The sequence below is a fragment of the Macaca mulatta genome, chromosome 18, assembly GCF_049350105.2.
Source record: "Macaca mulatta isolate MMU2019108-1 chromosome 18, T2T-MMU8v2.0, whole genome shotgun sequence".
NCBI lineage: Eukaryota > Metazoa > Chordata > Mammalia > Primates > Cercopithecidae > Macaca > Macaca mulatta.
The window spans coordinates 84,273,347-84,287,966 of record NC_133423.1 but is presented as its reverse complement, the minus strand read 5'-3'; the positions used below and the strand labels follow the sequence as shown (position 1 = coordinate 84,287,966).

At 52.2% G+C, this 14,620-nt stretch overlaps 2 protein-coding genes across 36 annotated transcripts in view; one reads left to right on the top strand and one right to left on the bottom strand.

The window, feature by feature from the left end:
- Positions 1–13,056, top strand: part of FAM210A (family with sequence similarity 210 member A) — a 122,118-nt gene extending 109,062 nt beyond the window's left edge. Inside the window, exons 8-10 of the transcript XR_013408073.1 lie at positions 2,400–2,518; positions 10,969–11,076; positions 11,678–13,056. The gene's annotated coding sequence lies outside the window, so the exon portion shown is untranslated. The remainder of the gene's footprint in view (positions 1–2,399; positions 2,519–10,968; positions 11,077–11,677) is intronic.
- LDLRAD4 (low density lipoprotein receptor class A domain containing 4) overlaps positions 1–14,620 on the bottom strand; it is a 446,527-nt gene that overhangs the window by 33,606 nt on the left and 398,301 nt on the right. For 2 of the 35 annotated variants that reach the window (XM_028837731.2, XM_028837734.2), the window contains exon 1: positions 6,670–6,820. In XM_028837731.2, the coding sequence (XP_028693564.1) occupies positions 6,670–6,739 (70 nt within the window). In that variant the 5' untranslated portion in view covers positions 6,740–6,820. 35 annotated transcript variants of the gene reach the window in all.

The window sequence follows — 14,620 nt, the reverse complement described above, 5'->3', positions numbered from 1 at the left end:
CTCTTTTCAGCTATTGGAATCGATGTGCAAATATCTTGTCTGCGTCTTTTCACTTAACACATCACAGACCTCTTTAAACGAGCACACACGTGCACTGGCCTCGCTCTGCGGCGGCTGTCTGTCACACACACACGCACTGGCCTCGCTCTGCGGCGGCTGTCTGTCACACACACACACTGGCCTCGCTCTGCGGCGGCTGTCTGTCACACACACACGTGCACTGGCCTCGCTCTGCAGCGGCTGTCTGTCACACACACACACACAGGCCTCGCTCTGCGGCGGCTGTCTGTCACACACGCGCACTGGCCTCGCTCTGCGGTGGCTGTCTGTCACACACACACACACTGGCCTCGCTCTGCGGCGGCTGTCTGTCACACACGCACTGGCCTCGCTCTGCGGCGGCTGTCTGTCACACACGCACTGGCCTCACTCTGCGGCGGCTGTCTGTCACACACACACACACTGGCCTTGCTCTGCGGCGGCTGTCTGTCACACACACGCGCACTGGCCTCGCTCTGTGGCGGCTGTCTGTCACACACGCACTGGCCTCGCTCTGTGGCGGCTGTCTGTCACACACACACGTGCACTGGCCTCGCTCTGCGGCGGCTGTCTGTCACACACGCACTGGCCTCGCTCTGCGGCGGCTGTCTGTCACACACGCACTGGCCTCGCTCTGCGGCGGCTGTCTGTCACACACACGCACACTGGCCTCGCTCTGCGGCGGCTGTCTGTCACACACGCACTGGCCTCGCTCTGCAGCGGCTGTCTGTCACACACGCACTGGCCTCGCTCTGCGGCGGCTGTCTGTCACACACACGCACACTGGCCTCGCTCTGCGGCGGCTGTCTGTCACACACGCACTGGCCTCGCTCTGCGGCGGCTGTCTGTCACACACACACACACTGGCCTCGCTCTGCGGCGGCTGTCTGTCACACACACACACACACTGGCCTCGCTCTGCGGCGGCTGTCTGTCACACACGCACTGGCCTCGCTCTGCGGCGGCTGTCTGTCACACACACACACACTGGCCTCGCTCTGCGGCGGCTGTCTGTCACACACGCACTGGCCTCGCTCTGCGGCGGCTGTCTGTCACACACACACGTGCACTGGCCTCGCTCTGCGGCGGCTGTCTGTCACACACGCACTGGCCTCGCTCTGCGGCGGCTGTCTGTCACACACGCACTGGCCTCGCTCTGCGGCGGCTGTCACACACGCGCACTGGCCTCGCTCTGCGGCGGCTGTCTGTCACACACACACGCACTGGCCTCGCTCTGTGGCGGCTGTCTGTCACACACACACGTGCACTGGCCTCGCTCTGCGGCGGCTGTCTGTCACAGAGTAAAAACATACTGGAATTTGCCTTCCCAGCTGGTGGCTGTTCAGGTGGCTTTTTTCTTTTTTCTCTTAGAACCACAAAGTTGCACGTGTGTATGTGCAAGTGTGTGGCTGGCTCACATTTGTCGGCATACTTGTAGGAAAGACTCCTAAAAGTGACGTTTCTGGGCCCAGGGCATAATCACTTTTAATCCTCGTGGCTACTGAGAACCTGCCTTTTGTAAAGGCTGCATTAGTTCCGGCTATCCCAGTAAGAAGGCGTGTTCCCCATGCCCTCATTCACCCTGGAGACTCACCCTTTCAATCGGTGACAATCTGATGGGCAAAAATAGGTATCTCTTTTTAATTTGTATTTCTCCAATGACTGGTAATTTCAGATCTTTCCCTATGGTTATGGTAATCTGTGTTTCTCTTTTTCATAATCATATTAGTGTATTTATAGTTTTCTCATTTATTTCTTACGTATTGATGTGAAATCTTTACACACTATGGTTTCGCATCTTTGTCTGTTACGTGTTGCAACTATTTCCCCTAGCCAGTCATTTCTTTAAACTTCACCATGAGTTTCTCTATAGATGCTATAAATTTTTATACCATCAAATACTCTCTTTTTCCTTTATGGCTTCTAAACTTCCTGTTGGATTGGGAAGGTCCTCTTTAATATTCTAAACATACTTTTTTCCTAAGATTTTTGGAGTTTGTATTTTATGTTAGATCTTTATTTGCTCTGGATTTTATTCCTCTTTTGGTCTGACACAGCACATGGAACATGTGATATTGACTGAAAGGTGTCCATTTTCTGAACTAAGGTCTGATTTAAAAATTCAGGCAAGGATGAGAAAGATCTCAGTTGTATGAAACAGAGCATGGAATTACTCCCTGTAAAAGTAAACTCCAGGCCAGGCGTGTCTGGAATCTGAGCACTTTGGGAGACCAAGGCGGGGGAACTGTTTAAGGCCAGGAGTTCAAGATCAGCTTGGGCAATAGAGCGAGACCCTGTCTCTTTTATAAAAAAAAAAAAAAAAAAAAAAAAGTAAAGCCCTCACCATCTTTCTTTTTAAGGGCACTGCCTTCTTATGAACCTGCCACACACGTGGGTACTGCCCTGCCCTGCTGGGACATCCGCGCCATGCTGTTGCCCCGAGGCTGATTCAAACACGAGTCATGCCCGGCCGTGGCAGGTACGTCTACAGCACACGGGTGAGCGGTGGCCTGGGGATTCGTGGGCACCCTAGTGGCACGGTGCCTGGGGCAGGTCAAGGTCGCGGGCGTACTCCGAGGCTGTGGGAGCAGGAACACTGTCCCCAGGACCCTGCAAACAAAATCAAGCGGCCCCGAGGGGAGCCCTGGGGTGGCGGCAGCCTGATGAGGGCCTGAGCCACGAGGGCACTCAGTCCTGGGCACAAGAGGCAACAAAGACCCAGGGACACCCGGTCCCAGAGCCACCATCCTCGCAGCCCGGTCATCTCACTGCAGCAGCCCGGTCCCTGGCTGCGGGCGGGGGTGGCCCGTGTGCTCCTGAAGTCCTCCCCGAGGGTGTCAGGGCCTAGTGCGGGGCCCACACGTGCAGCACAGCCTGCTCTGGGAACTCTGGGCAAAACCCATACGTGGAAACACATCCCTTCTCGCCTTTAAGTCACGGGAGCCAGAACTCTAGCAGCCGAAAAGATGAGCATCGTACTCTCTTCAGGGCCACACGCCGCCCCGGGCAGGGCCCAGGAGAGCCTCAAAGTGAAAACTGTGGTCAACAGGTTCTTGGAAACGTGTGTGAGGATTCCCAGACCCTGACCCTGCCCTGAGATGGCCTCTCCCTCCGTGACCCTCTTCGAGCTCACGAGCGGTGTGTGGCGACCCCCCCACCTGTCCTCCCACGCCCTCTCAGTCATTTTAAACAGGAGAATTCCACCAAACGCCCACAGCCCGTTTTCACGTGGCAGGGCAGGGGGTGGCTGTGGTGCGTGGAGCATCCACAGAAAGGAAAGATGCCTGGGGTTTGGGTTTGTTTCTAGGGGTGGGGAAGGAGTCGGCTGGAAAAGGGAGGCTAAGAAGAGAATGAATTCTGGAAGAGCTGCTGAAACAGAAAGTTTGGAAAAATAAAACCCGCAGGAGTAGCAGCATTCTTAGAAAATTAATCGGATGCTTTGGGGCTTCCAGGACGCTACGCGCCTAACACGGATTCTGGCACAGACGACGGGTCGAGTTTCCTTGTTCAATAGCAACGGATGTCCACAGAAGAGGGCCAGAAAGCAGGGCACGCAAGGAAAGAAGTTGAGGCCAAAGTCAAATGTTCACATCCCCCTTCTACGGCGCCGTAGTTCATGACGCTGTAACAGATGAGTCACTGCAATGGAAATACCGGATACTTTTTAATACATCTAGCCTGAAACTTACAGGAAGGCGTCCTAGCACCTTCTTTTATTATTGTACAGCAGTGACAGTGACGACACTGATGATGGCATCTCTCTATTTTTACGGAAACCTCTCCAGGAAATCCCAGGCTGCACACCGGAGAATTACGGCAACAGAAGCAGCGGTGTGAAGTCTGTGGGTCCCTCCCTGGTTCAATGAGGAGCTGAACTGAATCATACCAGAGGCATGAGTGTCTGCGCTATTTTTAAAGAGCCCTGGGGAAGTGCGGTTGTCCCACCTTAGGCTCCTCATGTAACACTCATTTCTATTTGTGGGACGGTTAACACCGTCTTCCATGTGGTCGTTCCGCCACTGATATATTATCCTTCAGCGAAGTCCTGTTTCTACAGTTTACTTATTTTTAAGCTCCAGATGCGTAACGTGTGCCCGCAAAGACCCTATCATGGGGCAGGGGGCACGGTCCGGACCCCGCATGCGTTCCTCTCTTTCCCCAGGCCACGTAAGCACCTTGGCAAGAATCCAGAAAACGTTCCACGCAGAACGTTGTGATGTCACAGAAACGGCCACCCCTTGGCCACGAAGCCCTCGCCCCACCCTGCGTGGTCACTTCCTACTCCACCGACCGCAGCTCCCCCCTCGCGCCCCGACGCGCTGGCCTCTCCCGGAGCCCCAAGCCTGCCGCAGAGCCTCCCCTCCAGGCAGCCGCTTCCCCTGCACGCTCCTGCCGCGCCGCTGGGACACACCGGCCCTCCCACGGGTGGCCTGGCTTCTGCACAGCGAACTTGTCGCGTCTCCTTCCTGTCCCCAGCGGAGACGGGCGTGGTGGCGAGATGACAGCCTCAGGGGTGTCTTACTCTTTATTTATGGCTCCGTGACACGTTCAAAGTGCTGAATGTTCCTAAAGGCTGGTAAATTCTTTCCAAGATCCTCCAGAGACTGGGCGGCGGTGGTGGCAGGAAGACGGGTGGGGGCAGGAGTTGGAATCTACTTAGACTATAATTGCCTCAAGTTTGTGAACTGTTAGTATAAAAATACTCTTGGAGATTTTAATGGTTGAATGAAGATTCACACTCATTAAACACCACGGTTGAGGGGGAAAATTCAGCCTGTGTTACAAGAATGACTTCACAGCTTGAAGTACAGAAGCAAAACAATAAGAGCTATCATCATACTGATTACATGATATATTGTGAATTTTATTTTCCTTGGAGGTGGGTTGGCGGCTCTACCGTACGGTACAACAAGTGGAACGGAAGGGAAAAAAGCCACGTGACAGAAATACCCAGGTTTTGGTGTCACCTGCTGGCTTTACCTTCCTTTAAAAGCTCTTTCCTAAGCCCCGATGACGGGTTCACTGCCTCTGGGGCCTTCCTGTGCAGCTCGGAACCCTGTTGCAGCACTTACGACTGCCTTGGTGGTATCCATTCTCTGGCCTTCTTCCTCTACAGAGTGAGCCCTGGGTCAACGCCTCGTTCATCCAGTGTCTCAGCGGGTAGCGTGCGCCTGGCGCGAAGCTGGCGTTCCCCATTGAGACGCTGGTGGAGAAGCCCTAAGAAGGAAGGCACCCCAAAGGCCTGAGCTGCTTCAACAGCGTCTAGCACAGACACGTTCTCCCAAACCCTTCCCGGCGCCTTCAGTGCTGCTGGAGTTTTGCTAAAGGTTTTCATGTTTTGCAACAATTATTCAAAAAATGTTACTAGTCTAAGAGGGTGTGCTCGGTCACTGAGAAAAGAGCCTCTGGTTGCGCGGAGCGGCTGTTTGCAGCCATGTATTTATGGACAACAGTTGCATGATAATAGAATGAGGAAACGGTCCCTATGACCCGCAGGTGGAGAGATGAACGTGGAGGCAGGTGTGGCCCCGGCACCGCCACCTGATACCGGCCCAAGGCCAGGTGCCCCGGACGGCACGGGCAGGCGGGCAGCCGCCAGCAATGCCTGGACGGACCAGGGCATCCCTCCAATGCAGACTCCACGAGCCCGTCCGGCTGCAGCGGCATCTCCTCGCGTTACGAAAGCCCCAGCGCTCATCCGCTACAATTACGTCTCACCACGCATTTTAGAACCTAGAGTTTCATGATCTCTTCAGAAAGAAATTTACCTAAATATGTTCCGATCAAAGATGACTGACAGGATTTTCTAAAAACTCAGCAGAGGAGTAAGAGCAATTATAAACCTTTTAAAAGTCTATCCCTCCGCCATGCTATAAATGGAAAAAAATACATACATAAGCCATAATTCCCCCTATAGGATTCATTTAAAATCCACCCTCACCTCCACCTCCACATTATTAATTTAGGAAAGTGCATCAGAAAAAAAAAACACAGCTGCACATGGAATGGAACCTTCATTTCCACAGGGGAGGGAGCTGGCTTCGGAGGCTCTCATCCCACAGCCAGTCTGTCTGTCTCTCACTTTCTCTGGCTCTCTCTCCCTCTCTCTCCCCCTCTCAGAGTCACAGTTCTCCTTCCTAATGGCTGCTGTCACTAGGTGGATGGCCCAAGAAAGTGTTCCATGAACCAGCCACATCCTGATAAATACCTTTTCTTTAAAATGCAGTTTTCAGCTCCTGAAGGTCAAGAAAAAGGACCTATCAACAAGCAGTGAACTTCCAGGGGAGGTCTAAGCCTCACATACAGACATTTGAGAAAAACAAAACTCCAAAGCAACAACCTGTGTGCTCATGCATAACACCTCCAACAGGGACAAACGATTCCAACAGCAACAAACGATTCCAACAGCAACAAACGATTCCAGGCTTGAAAGAGGAGGAAAAAGCCTGACACGCGTCTTCCTAAAGGGAGTCCCACCCTGAAATGTTCCGAGTTGACAGACCCCGTTAGGGAGAAACAAACTTCTTGAGAAAGAGCTTCTCCTCTTCTCAACTCTGTCCTCAGACCAAACTCCAAGAACCACAGCAAACCCGAGAGAGCATCGTCCACAGCAGTTCTTGGGAAATGTACCTTTTTTTAAGAACAGGTCTTTGAACTGAGCCTCCTTCAGTGTGCTGTTGTTCGGGTGGTCACTGGACATAATCAGCTCCTCTGCAAGTGGGAGTTCAACCGTGACGCAGCCCCCCACGTTCAAAGCATCCCTTCGGCTTCCGGCAATCTCCTCTCCAGGCAGCTCCGAGCTGCAGTTATAGCTGGCGTGGGGTGTGGGAGAGTGTGTGAGCGTGGGGGGGGGTGCTTCTGTCTGCCTCGTTCACTCTCTCTCTACTGTATCAGCAGGGCCCACCCCAGGTGCTAGACTCAAATGCTGTGGCTCCGACCGCAGACTGTGGCTACCAATTATCAACTGCCATCAACAGAAACCAGCAGCTCTGCGGCAGGAAGCCGGCGTGTCACCGAGCAGAGGAAGTCCAGGGTCTCCGATCCTGAGACCGGCTGTACACCTAGGGCAGTGCTGTTCACAGCAGCGTCTATCAGTGAGCAGTCCGCACGTCTCGGGTTTGGCCTGACACCTGGACGTGTCACACACACAGGCAAGCAGGACGCAGCTAGACGGCTCATCTTGTCTCACTGTGCTCAATAATCTTTTCAACAGGCAAATGTCAAACCAGTCCAGACAGAAAGGAGGAAATCGGCAAGTCTCACACAACACTCCTTCCCTCGATCTTTGCTGGAAGCTTTCGGTGCAGAAGGACTGGAGAGAGCGCTGACCAAGGCAGGAGCCGCGACAGGCAGGACACTCACGTTAGGCTCGCGTGCTTCTCCCCTGCAGCTCCGCTCCCAGAGCGTGCTTGCCCGGCTGGGAGCACCCACAGCGCCCCTCAGGCTGCGAGCCAGGCTGGGGCTGTCCTCTCCTGGTGCTCCCTCTCCACATCCTCTAACTGATGGGAGCAGCTCCCAGCGGCTCTTGCCGCCGAGCTCTGTACTGGCAAGGGGTGAGGTCCTAACCACAGCAGGAAACAGTGCGTGCTCCTCTCCCTCCAGTGCTCTCTTCCCTCTCGACTCTCCCATTCCTTCCCTCTCCCTCTGCCTCACATCACTATTCCCCATGTACGGCAACACAGACACGCCAGACACTCCTTCAGAGTCAGGACGCTCAGTGTTCCTAGGCAGTTTCAGTTTATAAGGATCAGGAATTAGAGAACAGAATCCCAGGCAATTCAGACATGAAAGCAGACACGTGTCTCAGGAGGGCGCCTTCTCCCGGTTCATTTTGTTCCAGCGCAGTCTCTTTTCCCCGAGGTCTAAACAGTGTGTTTCATCTGAGTGTAAAACATCTCCCGTGCGTTCGGATGCCCCCAGGCTGTGTGAAGAAAATTCAGGGCAGGCTGCGAGTCTGTCGCAGTTTTCAGAGAAAATCGCGGGGTGGCCGGCCGGCACGGTGGAAAGGGCAGCCTGCCATGGTAACCTGCAAATAACCCCCGCCACAAGCAGTGCCCGGGGCCCAGAATAGCCTTTGTTTCTCCTTATTTAGGGTAAATAGGAATGACATGTGGGCCGTAACAATAGTGCTGGCTGTAGGAGGAGTTGTCAAAGCAAATCTAAACTCTGATGGTTACTACCAGCGTTAGAAGCCAGGACAGTGACGTCAGCGGCCAGCCCTGCTGTCAGCCCGGGCGCATCACCTGGGGCACGACAGCAGGGACCGGGCCCTGATGTCACCGCGGGCTCCTCCAGGTGGTCAGAAGACGTCACTTTCTCACGCTCTCATTTTTGGGGGCAGCGGCAGAAAAGCAACAGAAGAGCCGCCCAGGAGAGTTTCCAGAAGCTTCACGTGGATAAAAGGAAACCAGAGAATTTCAGCAAGGAAAGTGACCGTTTGTTAATATCCAGCCGCCGGGGAAATCCGGACGGTGTGATTCTTCCTGAGCAATTTCCATATTAAAAACGAAACTCCCCTTCCTGTGCCAGACGTTCCGTGACTTCTCAGAGTCACCGCGGGCTGAACGAAGACGGAGTCACCCTCGGGAGGAGGCAGCTTCAGAAAGAATTAGAAGCTGCGGCCACTTCAAGCCGCCCCTCCTTGTGCCACCTGGGCCTGCACTTCCTCGTCAGGCTCAGTCACGATAGGCTCGCCCTCAAGCCAGGGCCTCAGCGAGGGGCACTGTAGGCCACCGCACCTGTCTGTTTCTTAAAAGTAGGGCTTTGTGGGGCAGCACGGTGGCTCAAGCCTGTCATCCCAGCACTTTGGGAGGCCGAGGTGGGCAGATCACCTGAGGTCAGGAGTTCAAGACCAGCCTGGCCAACATGGTGAAACCCCATGTCTACTGAAAATACAAAATTAGCTGGCGTGGTGGCACACGCCTGTGATCCCAGCTACTCGGGAGGCTGAGGCAGGAGAATTGCTTGAACCTGGGAGGCGGAGGTTGCCGTAAGCCGAGATCGGGCCACTTCACTCCAGCCTGGGCGACAAAGTGAGACTCCGTCTCCAAAAAACAAAAAAACCAAATTGGGCTGGTGAATTTCATGGAACTAGAAAAGTTCTTCTGTCCTTTGCTAATGGACATATTTACATTTTGAAATGGTTACAAATAGCCCGCTTTGGGGTTTAACATGATGTAAAATGAATACTTCATATATAAAAAAAGAAAATCGACTTTTTTTTCATTTAATGGTCATAGGCTATTCCCTAGTGTTTCAGCACTTACTGTGTCTGACTGGCTTCCCTGTCACTGGGCATCTTGGCCATGGGAGCCAATCTTTTCTCTTCTCTTCTTTCTTTTCTTTTCTTTTCTTTCTGATGCAGTCTTGCTGTGTTGCCCAGGCGGGCGTGCAGTGGCAAAATCTCTGATCACTGCAACCTCTGCCTCCTGGGTTCAAGTGATTCTCCCACCTTAGCTTCCCGAATAGCTGGGATTACAGGCATGTGCCAACATGCTGGGCTAATTTTTGTAATTTTTGTAGTTTTAGTAGAGACGGGGTTTCACCATGTTGGCCAGGCTGTCCTGGAACTCCCAACCTCAAGTGACCCACCTGCTTCGGCCTTTCAGAGTCCTGGGATTATAGGTGTGGCCACCGCACCCGGCCATGGACCCATCTTAACCGAGTCCTGGGATTATAGGTGTGGCCACCGCACCCGGCCATGGACCCATCTTAACCGAGTCCTGGGATTATAGGTGTGGCCACCGCACCCGGCCATGGACCCATCTTAACCGAGTCCTGGGATTATAGGTGTGGCCACCGCACCCGGCCATGGACCCATCTTAACCGAGTCCTGGGATAATAGGTGTGGCCACCGCACCCGGCCATGGACCCATCTTAACCGAGTCCTGGGATTATAGGTGTGGCCACCGCACCCGGCCATGGACCCATCTTAACCGAGTCCTGGGATTATAGGTGTGGCCACCGCACCCGGCCATGGACCCATCTTAACCGAGTCCTGGGATTATAGGTGTGGCCACCGCACCCGGCCATGGACCCATCTTAACTGAGTCCTGGGATTATAGGTGTGGCCACCGCACCCGGCCATGGACCCATCTTAACTGAGTCCTGGGATTATAGGTGTGGCCACCGCACCCGGCCATGGACCCATCTTAACTGAGCTCCTTGTCCAGTCAGTTTAATGTTCTCACAGTTCAACCTGTTTAAAAACCACTTTCAAAACTTTTGACTTTATGAAGGCAAGTTTACTTTGAAAATGTTGCCCACGCTTCACACACACACACACGCACACGCATACTGAGTGTGGGTGTCTGGGGACATGGTATAGAGTCCGTCTTGGGATGTGTGGCTTTAACACAGGCACAGGGCCTCTCCCAGCCCCTGCTGAGGGGCCGTCTGGGCAGATGCACTAGGTCGTGCTCGTAAGTTTTGTTTTTCCTCCCTTTTAAGCACCACCTGAAGATGGTGCTTCGGAAAGGAAGTTCACAGGTCAAGGCGTGACTCAGGGTTCGTGCCCTGACACACAGCTCACCCTGGCTGCACGACCGCGTGTGCATCACTGGGGATTTTAGCTGACGGCTGCCAACATTTCTTTTCCCTCATTCAGAGGAAATGGCAGCACACATAGCAGAAGGGCATGGGAGAGGCAAGCCTGTGGAACACACGAATATGAAAGTGTAGAAACATTTGCATTCGGAACTCCCTCCTCCCTCATCATCTTTACATCGCCTCCTTCACATGAGCACTCTGGGGCTATCACTTCTAATACGAGTTTTGTGCAGTCACCACACGTCTCAGAGCTTAGGAGGCATCTGCGTGTGCAGTAGGGGCCTTGAAAATGGAGCAAGGCAGGGATGCCAAAGACACACCACAGGAGTTTGTCGGTAGCAACAAGGACTTGAGACTCTAACGACATCTCTTCTCTTCAAGGTTCCCTCTACAAAGCTGTTCCGCTCATTAATCCATCTGACGAATATTTACCCGAGCGCTTACAGTCCTCGGCAGGAAACGCACTGGGCCCTCAGTGAAGTCCCACAGGTAAGTGTTTCTGTGTGGCTGAGTCGTCGTAGTTCCATCTGCAGGTAGCTGCTTCTTTAAGGAACCAAACGGGCTCTAAGGATCGGCTACCAGTTGAGACCTGCATAGGACAAGCTAAGGCGGCTGGAACCTTGCTGTCCTGAATGGCCAAAAAGAGGCAGCCTGGGCCAGGGATTTGACCGGAGGCCATCAGCTGAGACTTCAGCTCTCATTCAGCCACTCCAAGTATGGTAAGTTAGTAGCTCAGGGGCTACTCAGAGCTCATTAGCTTCAGGAAAAAATTTCTGAGCAGTAAAGGGAGGCTCTGCTCTCCCAGAATCTGTATCTGTCATCTCCAAGCCCAGTTAGCATCTCACCCAGCCCCGGTCCCAGCCCCAGCTCTCACCCCCCCGGGTTTCTCGGTGTGCCCCGCTGCCTCCCCCTCCACAGCCTGCCTTGCCGCGGGTGCTTCGCTCACAACAGAAATTCTCGCAGAAAAAGATCACTTGAAGAATTAGAAATAGTGGTCACCATTCTAACTGGAGTGAGATGGTATCTCATTGTGGTTTTGATTTGCATTTCTCTAACGACCAGTGATGATGAGCTTTTTTTCTTTTCATAGGTTGGTTGGCTGCATAAATGTCTTCTTTTGAGAAGTGTCTGTTCATATCCTTCACCCACTTTTTGATGGGGTTGTTTTTTCTTTTACACTGTTGGTGGGAGTGTAAATTAGTTCAGCCATTGTGGAAGACAGTGTCGCAGTTCCTCAAGGATCTAGAACCAGAAATATCATTTGGCCCAGCAGTCCCATTACTGGGCATATACTCAAAGGATTATAAATCATTCCACTGTAAAGACACATGCACACATATGTTTATTGCAACATTATTTACAATAGCAAATACTTGGAAAGAACCCGAACACCCATCAATGATAGACCGGGTAAAGAAAATGTGGCACAGATACACCATGGAACACTACGCAGCCATAAAAAAGAACAAGTTCATGTCCTTTGCATGGACATGGATGAAGCTGGAAACCATCATCCTCAGCAAAGTAACACAGGAACAGAAAACCAAACACCACATGTTCTCACTCATAAGTGGGAGTTGAACAATGAGAACACATGGACACAGGGAGGGGAACATCACACAGTGGGGCCTGTTGGGGGCTGGGGAGAGCAAGGGGAGGAAGAGCAATAGGACAAATAGCTAATGTATACAGGGCTTAAAACCTAGATGACGGGTTGACAGGTGCAGCAAACCACCATGGCACAAGTAAACCTACATAACAGACCTGCACATTCAGCACATGTATCCCAGAACTTAAAGTAAAATAAAATAAGAAGAAAAAAAGAATTAGAAATACCTTTTCAATGGTTCTACAGCATAAAGTTAGCATTTGTAAACGTTCATAACGATTTACTGCTATATGCAAGGCACTTTCAAGCACTGTGTATCTCTTATCTTCACGCCAACCCTGTGAGGCACATTTTTCTTGTTACCACTTTACAGATGGGGAAACTGAGGCCCAGAGCGGGTGAGTCTTTCGTCCCAGGGCAAACTGCTGGTGAGAGGCCAGCTAGGAGTTGGAGCCGGGGCAGTCTGACTCTGACACTCCCAGCCAGCCACCCACGCTTTGTTTTGCTCAGTGGCCAGCAAGCTCAGAATTAATTAGCCAACAGTCAACAAATGCAGCGACCACTGAAACTAACCAAAGGATGCCAGGGGACTGATGATGACTTACTTTGATTTGTTTTAGCCTGATTACCCAACTTTTTTTGGGCACTAAGGGGATGTGTTAACTTGCAAATCCACGTTAAAAGATTCTACATCTCCACATGTTGCCATGAGGCTCTTGGAGCCATTTTACTGTCTCGTCTGCCTGTTAATGCAGCTCTTGTTAAGAATCGATGGCTCAGTCCATTACAAATTCCCATTCTTTGAGGTTTACGACTATGCTACAACATTGTGCTCTGAGATGAAATTTTCCACATAAAAATTAATCCCTGGAATTTGGCTTTTAGAAAACAAAACAGTACATTTTAAGTCAGTTTGTTATGCTTAAAGTCATGAGTGAGGATTTTAAAAGAACACAAACTTTATGTTCCCACAGACTGAAAACACGGAAATAGTGTGATATTTGTGGACATCAGCCTGTAGCATGGAATAATCTCCTCGTGTATCCCTGGAGCTTAGAAAAACGCAGCGCAGACGGCTTTTCGTAGAAACGCAAACGCCCTGCGTGCTCCCACCAGCCCTGTCGCCCGGTAGGAATGTTCGCAAATATAAAAGTGTGTGACCCCATGGAGCCAGCAAGCCAATAATGCGGATTACAAACGTATTAAATAAATTCGTTCAGATTCAACAGCTTTAAAATAGCTTCCTAACATGCAAAAAGACTCCCTGAATTAGCAGATCTGAGTTTATCTTACGCATTATCTATGCTACTAAGCGGAAGAAAAGGAATTACTTAGGAGTCCACACTCACAGTGGTATAGATTTTCATAATGGCTAAGCTACCTCCTACTAAGTGGGTTTGTGCCTGAAATTGCAGCGACCTTCCAAGCCCCAGAAGAAAACGGGAGGCAGTATAAAGATTTATAGAGGTCAGTTAGAACCAACTTTGGGTTCCAACCCTGCCACCTGCGTTAGGTCGAGCTGGGTGCGTTTCCTCATCTGTAAAATGAGGCAGAGAATGCTTACTTCACAGGGTGGTCAGGAGGATGAAATAACACATCCAACCCTCGCTCCTCAGAGCGGTCCACAAACCAGCGGCGGCAGCATCCCCGGGAGCTTATCCGAAACGCGATCTCGAGCCCCGCCCAGACCTGCGGAACCGGAGCCTGTGCGTGGACCAGATGCCCGGGTGAGTGATGGGCACGTCAGCGTTTCAGAAGCCCCTGCTCTGCTCCAGACACCTCACCTGGATGAAATGACCCAGCCGGGGGCTCGGAGAAATCGTGGCGCAAGCAAACCACCACGAGGACGTGCGGAGGCTCTTGTTTTTGCTAACTGTCATTCAGCAATGATTTCAAAGAACAGCACTCAACCAGCAAGAGTCTGTGTGTAGGTAAAGCAGTAACACTGCCCTCCTGGGCACAGCAGGTGCTTCCTGCCGTCCTCCGCTCCGTGCCAGTGGGTCATATTGATCCACTCACACCTTTCAGGAGAACCAGCAGGGGTTAGCAGCATCATCGAGGTCCCCAAGAATGGCCAAGCTAGCCGGCTTATGTTAACAGAGGCTCTGGGCTGGACACAGTGGCTCACAACTGTAACCCCGACACTGTGAGGCCGAGAGAGGAGGACTGCTTGAGGCCAGTGAGACAAGCCTGGGCACCATAGTGAGACCACGTCTTCAAAAGAAAATTTTAAAACTAGCCAGGTGTGGTGGCACAGGCCCGTCATCCCAGCTACTCTGGAGGCTGAACAGGAGGATCACTCGAGCCCAGGAGGTCGAGAATGCAGCGAGCTGTGATTGTGCAAACGCACCCCAGCCTGCACAACAGAACGAGACCCTGTCTCACTAAAACGGAGGCTCTGGTGTTGAGACACTATCTCTAGAA